The 10,678-nt window shown below is 34.0% G+C and overlaps 1 protein-coding gene across 1 annotated transcript; it reads right to left on the bottom strand.

Annotated features, from left to right (window-relative positions):
* On the bottom strand, positions 1-10,401 carry LOC133201522 (exodeoxyribonuclease-like). The gene is made up of 10 exons (XM_061337325.1): positions 10,223-10,401; positions 9,117-9,137; positions 8,603-8,653; positions 8,287-8,337; positions 7,368-7,553; positions 6,785-6,983; positions 6,431-6,502; positions 5,849-5,995; positions 4,471-4,654; positions 1-344 (listed from the first exon to the last, which is right to left on the bottom strand). The coding sequence occupies exons 1-10, from the start codon at positions 10,238-10,240 to the stop codon at positions 221-223; spliced, it is 1,053 nt and encodes a 350-aa protein (XP_061193309.1). The 5' UTR covers positions 10,241-10,401; the 3' UTR covers positions 1-220.
* Between the last annotated feature and the right edge of the window lie 277 nt (positions 10,402-10,678).

Genomic DNA, 10,678 nt, shown 5'->3' with positions numbered 1-10,678 from the left:
AAGAAGTGTTGTTTCTAATCCCACAGTAGGATACTCAAAGAGTTTCAAAGTGTAAAAGCAGATCTATGATAGACAAAGACACTAATCCATATTTTACAGATCATCAACACAGATCTATATCTGGTTCGTTTCATTCACAAGATTGTAAGTCAAAAGAAATCTTGTCCTACATCAATGATCCGTATCTAAGTATTCTATTACTGGAGCCCTGTGGCTTCTCCTACTTTAGCCCTGCCATCAGTAACATGATTGGACAGTGGTCACTACCCATAACTTTCTGTTGGATAACACTGTCACACAGGTCTTTCTGGAGTCGCTCGGAGATCACAAAGTAGTCCAATCGCCTGTCAAATAAAATCAATTGTACAGCACGACAGTGCGTGACTGAGGAACAAGTTAAAACCTTAATTTCACAATTGTTTCTCATTTGTTTATATTATTAAACACTTTGTTTCATTACTTAATTTGATAATGAGGCTTTTGCATATACAATTGCATAGAGGCATACATGTGATAAGTCAAAGACCACAAAACTGTACAGGAGCCATAAAAAAACTGGAATTTGGGTGAAAAAACTGTACACTGCCTATCAAAGAACGGTACACAAAATGGTATAAAATATCACTTAAATTCTTCTGAAATTCCATCGTAATCATTGTAATAAACATCGTATCTTTTATACCTACGAAGATCTGGGTCAGATTCACGTATATTAAGTCATGTATATCAACCTTACAAGTTGGCTTAATTTTTTTCAATCAAGTTACGTATACGAAACATTAACAGTAATTAAGTACCCCTTAAAAAATAAAGCTACCTAAAGGGGTATTTGATACGGAGTTATAGCAAGATAATTATCCCAATTGGCAGTTCACACCTTCGCACGCGATGGTTTGTGTACACTACACAATTATCAGAAGGTCAAGTGTCAAACACAGGTGACGTTTTCCAGTGTCTCGCGAGCGAGAATGAGGAAAATGGCAACATTTAGCGAGAAATTCAAAATACTGTACAAATTTTCATATTCCGTGAATTTTGGTGTCCCGCCGGTACACGATGAATGGGCTCGAAAAACTGTACATTTTGCGTACAGCCGGTACATATCACATGTATGCATAGAGGAACAAAATTTAAATTATAAAATATTCGATGTTAAAACAGTACTTTATTTATGTAGCTAATATGAGGTTCCTTACTTGTGTATTGAAACAAACAAACATGTAATTAGCTATCAATATTAAACCAAAGACTGTACTAAATGATAAATCCAGGTCTCCCCACTATTCTTATCTTAATTTTTGAAGCATATCCTTTGACAAAGTGACCCAAAATGTTAAGTACTTCAATTCTGTATTGAGATAATATAAAATCTAGATGATTTGTTGCATAAAAGTTTGATCAGCCTGTTGTTCATAGTGTGTCCTTGATTTAGATTATAACTTCTTTTGAACAATTTCCAAACTATGTTGCATATCAAGCCAGTATGTTAAAGTTATAGTTATGGAATTGTAGGAAGCAATACATTCTTTTGCAATTCATTTTCCTGTACTTATCTTTTACTTTTGCTATAACGATCTCAAATTCAATGTATGGCAGTCTTTAAGCATCTTCAATCAGTGTGGTGAAAAGAAATTTTAGACAAACTGATTTTGATGCAGGGTCCAAAGCCACTTATAAGCACTTTTACATGTACCATATATATTCGCCTATAAGTCGGTTTTTTTGGGAGTTAAATTTTGGTCAAAGACTCTATGTCCGACTTATAGGCGAGTCATAAAGAGATAAGTATTTTTCTGGACGGCGTAATGTTGTATTTTATAAACATTTCCCACGATTATCTTTGAACAAAGTCTGGATATATGTCATTTATGTATTCTAAGATTATACATAAAGTACACGTATTTACATATTTAAATAACTTTATTTTTATCTTAGGTGTGCATTATGTATTTTTCTTAATGATTTAAAATTAAATTTCTAAAGAATATTAATCGAAACCAGGTTAAAACATTAGAGCATTGATTTGAAATTGTCAACTGATTCTGGCAAAAAGTTGTACCAACTTATAAGCGGGTCAATGGCAAATCCATCCAAAATAACCTCAAACAAGAGGCCCATGGGCCACATCGCTCACCTGAGCACATTGGCAAGGCAAAAGCACAAATCAGTTCAGTATTGAAAAGATAAGGGGTGGGGGGTGGGGGTGGGGCTTGAATTTTAAACTACCTGATGATGCTTCCATGTCAATATAACAAATGGCTTTATTGTACTTGAGAAGATTTTTAAAAAAATTTCCCATATATATTCCTTTGTAAAAATTTGATCCCCCATTGTAGCTCCTTCCTATCCAAGGGGTGGGTCATCATTTGAACAAACTTGAATCTACACTACCTGAGGATGCTTCCATATCAATATGACTAAACATAGCTTTTCTGTTCTTGAGAAGAAATTTTTTTCTATATGTTCTTATATAAAACTTTCGATCCCCCTATTGGGCACCACCCTACCCTCGGGGGTCATCATTTGAACAAAATTGAATTTACACTACCTGAGGATGCTTCCATATCAAAATGACTAAACATGATTTTCAGTTCTTGAGAAGAAGATATTTTCCTATATGTTCCTATGTAAAATTTTCGATCCCCCATTATGGCCCATCCCTATCCCCTGGGGTCATCATTTTAACAAACTTGAATCTACACTACCTGAGGATGCTTCCATATCAAAATGACAAATCATGGCTTTGAGGTTCTTCATCAGAAGGGCTTTTGCTGTTCCTGAGAAGAAGATTTTTAAAGATTTTTCCTATATTTTTCTATGTAAAACTTTGATCCTCCACTGTGGCCCTGCCCTACCCCCGGGGGGTCAGGATTTGAACAAACTTGAATCTACACTACCTGAGGATGCTTTCATATAAATATGACCAATTAGGGCTTTGCTGTCATTGAGAAGAAGATTTTTAAAGATTTTTCCTATATACTTCTATGTAAAACTTTGATCCTCCATTGTGGCCCCACCCTACCCCCGGGGGTCATGATTTGAACAAACTTGAATTTACACTACCTGAGGATGCTTCCATATAAATAAGACTCATCATGGCTTTGCTGTTATTGAGAAAAAGATTTTTAAAGATTTTTCCTATATATTTCTATGTAAAACTTTGATCCTCCATTGTGGCCCTGCCCTACCCCCGGGGAGTCAGGATTTGAACAAACTTGAATCTACACTACCTGAGGATGCTTTCATATAAATATGACCAATTAGGGCTTTGCTGTTATTGAGAAGAAGTTTTTTAAAGATTTTTCCTATATACTTCTATGTAAAACTTTGATCCTCCATTGTGGCCCCACCCTACCCCCAGGGGTCATGATTTGGACAAACTTGAATCTACACTACCTGAGGATGCTTCCATATAAATATGACCAATTAGGGCTTTGCTGTTATTGAGAAGAGGATTTTTAAGGATTTTTCCTACATATTTCTATGTAAAACTTTGATCCTCAATTGTGCCCCCCCCCCCCCCACCACCGGGGGTCATGATTTGAACAAACTTGAATTTACACTACCTGAGGATGCGTCCATATAAATATGACTCATCATGGCTTTGCTGTTATTGAGAAAAAGATTTTTAAAGATTTTTCCTATATATTTCTATGTAAAACTTTGATCCTCCATTGTGGCCCTGCCCTACCCCCGGGGGTCATGATTTAAACAAACTTGAATCTTCACTACCTGAGGATGCTTCCATATAAATATGACAAATCATGGCTTTGCTGTTATTGAGAAGAAGATTTTTAAAGGTTTTTCCTATATATTTCTATGTAAAACTTTGATCCTCCATTGTGGCCCCGCCCTACCCCCGGGGGTCATGATTTGAACAAACTTGAATCTTCACTACCTGAGGATGCTTCCATATAAATATGACTCATCATGGCTTTGCTGTTCTTGAGAAGAAGATTTTTAAAGGTTTTTCCTATATATTTCTATGTAAAACTTTGATCCTCCATTGTGGCCCCGCCCTACCCCCGGGGGGTCAGGATTTGAACAAACTTGAATCTTCACTACCTGAGGATGCTGCCATATAAATATGACTCATCATGGCTTTGTGGTTCTTGAGAAGAAGATTTTTAAAGATTTTTCCTATATATTTCTATGTAAAACTTTGATCCTCCATTGTGGCCCCGCCCTACCCCCGGGGGTCATGATTTGAACAAACTTGAATCTTCACTACCTGAGGATGCTCCCATATAAATATGACTCATCATGGCTTTGCTGTTCTTGAGAAGAAGGACTACAGACAAAATGTGATCAGAAAAGCTCACTTGAGCCTTCGGCTCAGGTGAGCTAAAAATACAACCAACTTACAGGCGGACCGACTTATAGGTGAGTATATACGGTAGTAAGTACAGATTTAAAAAAAAAAGTCCCACTGAGCTAGATCTATATTTATCTTCAAATCTTCTAATTTACCATCCAATGTTCTTGGCTCGGGCATTCATCATGTATGTCCAGAATGACCAGCAGTCCCTGGCGTTAGGGTACAAGGCACGGAAGGAGTCCACAAAACCCTCCCCCAAGAGCTTGGTGAAGCCCTCCCTCTCCTGGTCCGTGTAACCAGGGGTCTTGTTTCTGTTGGTAGCAGGATTCTTTAGATCTATGATAAAAAAAAAAAAACATATGTAAATACTAAAAGTGCACAAAAAGCTTAAGGTAATTATCATTCTCCAGTAGTTTGGATATGGGGTTGGTTTACCATTTGTAATTCTAAATAAAACAACTGTACAATGTAAAATAAATTGTAAAGATTAATATTACATTGGTTAAAATGTTTTCGAGGGGGGGGGGGGGGGTATCTTTCAAATGTATCTTTATCCAGTTGTAAATGTTCAATATTTTGATTCTGTACCTCTCAAATATATCAAATACAAGTATATCATTTTTATTGACAAATGTTGTTTTTGCTTTAATTTTGCTTTTTTTTTTTTTTTTTTTTTTTTTTTGAAGAGTTAGAATTGTTAAATAAGAGAAACGAGAGATGTTTGTGAAACACTTATGGCACCCCCCCCCCTCCCAAACAATTGGAATTTTTCTAGGTCCAAGGGGCATAACTCTGTCAAAAATTGCTGGATCATACCCAAAATAGAACTTGATCTAGGCATTTTTATGATAAATCTGTATACCAAATTTCATTTCAGTATGTGCAACCTCTGCAAAGAAAATGAACAAAAAATGGTGGACTGACAGATAGACAGACCGACCAACTGACCGACAGCAGCAAAGCAATATGCCCTCCCTCCTTCAAAGGGGGGCATAAAAATATGGATTTTCAAAATAATGATGCAATGAATTTTTCTAAATGTGCAAAAATAATATGAAATCTAAGTAGAATATCATTAACCAGTACCAATAAATGTTAGAACAACTAACATGCAGCTCTTTGCAGTTCGTACTAATATAGAGATCTTCATTCAATTTCAAACTTCCTAAATTAAATTTGATGTGACAAAAGCATATACATGAATATCTTTTCCTACAACATCATAAATTTGCTAGTATAAACATATTTTCATGAAGTTATTGCCATAACATGATCGATTTATGTAACGCAAAGAAAGATAACTCCTGTAACCTTCTTGTAAAGCAGGGAGAGATAACTCCTGTTACCTTCTAAATCCTCTTTCCACAACACAAATTATGTCATATTTTCTGTGAATACCACACACTAATAAACTAGCAAACAATTTTCATACAATTTTAAACACTGTTATAGATGTTGAAAATCATATGTAAGACACATACCCCTCTATGAACCCCACAGAGCTGTGTTTTTCTGTATTTTCTGACTTACCAACAGGGGTGTGGGCCACATTAAGGTCCCCACACATGATCACAGGTTTCTTGGCGTCCAGTTTCTTCAGGTAATCAGTAAAGGCACCGTCCCATTCCTCGGTTCTGTACTTCAGTCGCACCAGCCCTTTACCAGAATTTGGCACATCTAAAATTTAATTAAATATACTAATGTCAATTTGAATAAATATACTAATGTCAAATCCTTTTTGAAACTTTTACATGTAAATAGGTCATGTTACTGGTACTTGGTATCAGTAATCAATTAGATACTTTTTTCAAACATACTGGTACAATTAATAAAATTACTTCAGTTTAGTGCTAATTTTTTTTTTTTTAGCAATATGCAAGTCGGATTCCTCCTTTTTTTTTTTTTGGTTTAAATAGGGTAGTATACTGTAAGTGGATATAAAAGTTGTTCACTCAGAAAAAAAAATTCATATAATTAGAAATATTGGCAATTTTGAAAAGGCACTAGATTTTTTGCTTCACATCAAAACTTTGTGAAACATTTCTATATTTCATTTCATAAATTTAAATTTTATAAAATGGCCAAAAGTAACCATTCCTCTGGAATACTTACAAGCATTGACCATGAAGAAATCTTCGTATTCAGCTGTAATTACTCGACCCTCGTCATCATGCTTGGCAACACCTGATTTCATTAAATGAAGCAGAAAAAAAAATATAAAGAGAAGAACACGGAATCATTGCACAAAAATTCAATCACACAAGTGCAACAAACAAACACTTTATTTTAAGCCTCATTTGGAAAAAAAAAAATTTTGTTGAAATTTTACAATATTAGAATTTTTTTAAACATCAAAGTGCATGAACGAAATAAGTCAACTTAATGTATTTTCTCAATAAATAAAAATGAATTTTAATTTTATATCTAGTATTTAATTTTTAAACATCAATGATCACTTAGTCTAACCTATCCCATATGTGACTTTAATCGGTTTCTTTTTGCTGTACAGTCCCGTCCCTGCGTACCCAGCTTTCTCCGCGGGGGACCAGTAAATGTGGTAATTCTTGTCAATGACCCCGGGAGGTAACTGATCCTCCTGACATTTGGTTTCCTGGACACACAGAATGTCGGGGGATTCAGTCTTAATGTACGACATCTTGTCTTTCTGAAAGATATGAAAGCATGCATAACTATAAATTTAAAAAACACCTGCAATCTGAAAAATTTAAATATATGGTATGCCTACGAATTTCCAAATGATTATATTATTAATGACACAATTTTATGTATGTTTATTGTATTTGTGGATTTAAATAAATTATTAGTATACAGTGAAAATTACATGTGAAAATTTATTTTATTAACCATCAGTAACTTATAGAATACTGGGGAATGTCTCAAATATTAAGGCATGCTCTTACAATTCAGAGAATCTACCTCAACAAAATAGCTTAATTACCATAAAAAAGATTTTCTGCTATCAATTAAGCATAAGTTAGTCATAAGTTTCCATAATAAATACATAGCAACAATCAGCAAAATTACTCACATCATACCAGGCCCTAATGCCATTAAGATTCCATGAGGCAATCTTCAGTGAAAATTTCCTCCCGTCCTTTGTCTTGGCATCGGGGTTGACCTCAGTGGGAAATGAGGTGTCAGTCCCCTCTGGTAAGGGTTCAATTGTATCCTCCTTACGGATGGGGGCTTTCTTTCCTTTTTTTGCTGGACCTTTCTAAAGGTTAAAGATAAATAAATCTTATGTCACATAAGATATACAAATATTCTGGAAGAAAATGCACTATGTGCTACATCTGCATGAACTTAAAAACTGAAATTTGAATTTTGTTTATCTTAATAATTAAAATCACATACAATTTGTTTCCCTGCATATATTTTTTTTATAAAATTTGACAAAATGTGTAAATACAAGCACAGAGCAAAAACACGTTCACTCTGCACTATCAGTTTGTATGTTGAGTTACCATATAAACTTCATAAGATATTTATATCCATCAAAGTATAAATTAAGAAGGATGGCAGCAAGACTCTCTCACTTCCCTCCATGATCTACTGTAGGTTCCTAAATACATGAGGAATTTACCACCTAATTTCTCAAGAGGCTTATTTATCAAAAAAAAAAAAAAAGAAGATACTACTAATAATGTTGCTGAAATACATCCAAAAACTCCTCATCAACAGTTGACTCCTAAATTCATTTCCTCACAATTTGATGTCTATGTGACATTTCACAATATTCACTTCTTAGGTAAAGTAGGGAATCTATAGTATATTTTACAGGATCTATTTTACAGGACCTAGTTTACAGGTTCCATTTTACCAGGTCCATTTTAAACAGGATCTTTTTTATAGACTATTTTACAGGATCTAATTTACAGGTTCCATTTTACAAGTACCTTTTTTACAAGACTTTTTTCAAAGGGTCTATTTACAGGATCTTATTTTACCTTTCCTGAATCTCCATCTGCCTCTATTTTCTGTTTCTTGCTTGGTGAAGGCTTTAAAAAAATATCGATAAAGTTTAGGCAAAATTTATAATTAATATCTCTTTTAATATTCATCATCTTTAAGCCACAGTCTGACTCAAATTAAGAACTTTCACCTTAATTTTTTTTTATTCTTTTGTGTTTTAATTTAAAAATATATATAATCTGTATATCATCAAATTTAGATAAGTTTCAATTCAATCTTGTTAAGTTATTATCTTTTAATATAATTTGAAAGTTTAAAAAACAACAACGAATAAACAAAATTAAATCAAACCTTTTCTTCAGTGGCTGTGTCTCCCGCTCCAGAATCTTCTGTGGCAGGCGTCTGTGAAGAAAGTATGAAAAGGTAACAAGACACATATTATGTAGTATTTAAATGTAAAAAGGTACATATTATGTAGTATTAAATGTAATAAGACACATATTATATGGTATTTAAATGTAACAATTGGAACCCACATTTCATAACCTTTGACAGGTACTCTATTGAATGATTAAATACATATAAATACACATGGCTATCTATGAAATGGTTAATTAACGGATACCATGTTAATTAAGGGGAATGCATTAAATACGAGAAATAATACCCGAAGTGAGCGGTGTAAATAGAATGTTTTTACAATGCTTGGATCTGTAGCTCTCTCGCTTATCTGTTTGAATTTTCTCAACCTGAGAGCTACAGTTCTGCAGCTACCCCTCCGACAGAGTTTGCTTGTAGATAGTAAACCTACATTTTGCTACCTTATATCCTCTAAATAATGTTTCAGCTGCAAAATTTGTCTTACCTTTTCACTGGCCTTCTTTGCCTAAAGAAGAGAAATTATATTCATTATTTGTTCATTCTAAGGCAAATATTTGATCTCTAACTTATAGTGCAGTTTACATTTACATTACATGTTTTACAAATAAATATCTATAGTTTACATTTGCAGTATATGTTCTGAAAAAAAAAATCACATTTATCAATTATATTACAATTTTACTACACTATTGAATACTAAAGACACTGCACTGCTAAAAATGTGTATATCAGGGACCTATGTTATCTACGCTAGTAAAATCAACTAGGCCTATTCAAGTAGATCTAGTAGCTGCAGATGTAGTGTTATGGTTTTTTATATACCAGTCTTTGACCATAACGCTACAGATCCCATAATAAGCTAGTAGTGCAAATATTGTGCAATATACAGCGCAAGATTTTCTGTGCATGGATGGGGAGAATTTCTCCACTTTCCAGCATTGGTCAATCAACTACCTTTCACTCCCTAATTCTAGACATATTTTTTAAACAACCTGAATATTTTATCCACCTCCTAACCCTCTATAGTTGTCTCTACAGACCAATTAACTCGCTTGTTTTGAATTTTTGTCGGATGGCAGAAAATTCAAAACAAGTAAGTCTTCTGGTCGGAAGAGATGATTGTAAAGGTTTAGGAGGTGGATAAAATATACAGTTTGGATTAAAAAATATGTCTAGAATTAGAGAGTGAAAGGTAGTTGATTGACCAATGCTAGAAAGTGGAGAAATTCTCCCCAACTGTGCGCAGAAAATCCTGCGCTGTAAATTGCATCATATTTGCATTACAGGTAGCGTTATGGCCAAAGACTAATATATAAAACCATAATGCTACAGTTCTACAGCTAGTAGATCTAGGTGCCTTTCAACACAAATAAACTAATGTAAACATCAAATCCATGGAAGGAGAAAGCGTAAAAAAAATCATTAATACAGGTTTTATTAAAACCAGGAAACTATATTCCATAGGTTCCTGAAAAAACATACACCATCAACTTGTATGCATTTTTAAAATTAATATTTTGCAGAGAGAAAGCACCTGTCCACCTAAAAAAATCTGAACACTAAAATAAACTGATGAACATGTCTCTACACCTTTCTTTTGGGTGGCATTTTATCAGAGAACCTTAAAACACACTGATCTGTTTCAAACAGAGCACAATCAACAATGCTAGATAACACAACACGGCTCCAAAGGATGGGATGAAACACAAACTTCTGAGCCAGTTTTTACATATGAGAAAATTCGAACGTTCTTTCTCTTTTCCCGCCAGATTTCAAAATTAAGATTTTCGTTTTGTAAATTTTATCTGTAAGCATTAGCAAGTATATTCTTTTATGAATGCACTAACTACAAAAATAAGGATCTAAATTAAACAATTTTGTATATATTGATTTTTACAATTGTTATTTATAAGTATTAATGTCAATTTTAAGTAGGTGTCAGGGATTCGTTTTGTGAGAGAGAATAAATTTACTGCGCTAATCTTAATCAATAAAACGTTTTTCGGTACGGGTTCGTACATCTTCGAATAGAACAGTTCGGACGGG

Source organism: Saccostrea echinata, unplaced genomic scaffold, assembly GCF_033153115.1.
Source record: "Saccostrea echinata isolate AGI-Se365-2 ecotype Australia unplaced genomic scaffold, CSIRO_AGI_Sech_v1 ptg000044l, whole genome shotgun sequence".
Classification (NCBI taxonomy): Eukaryota; Metazoa; Mollusca; class Bivalvia; order Ostreida; family Ostreidae; genus Saccostrea; species Saccostrea echinata.
This window is presented reverse-complemented; position numbering and strand designations above follow the sequence as displayed.

What these genes read in the sequence shown, in the direction of transcription:
- LOC133201522 (XM_061337325.1), bottom strand. An exon ending in ACACAGCCACTGAAGAAAAG is followed by an intron (nt 8,338 to 8,602) that starts GTTTGATTTAAT and finishes ATTTTTTTAAAG; the next exon opens with CCTTCACCAAGCAAGAAACA. An exon ending in TTTCTTCATGGTCAATGCTT is followed by an intron (nt 5,996 to 6,430) that starts GTAAGTATTCCA and finishes ATTAAATTTTAG; the next exon opens with ATGTGCCAAATTCTGGTAAA.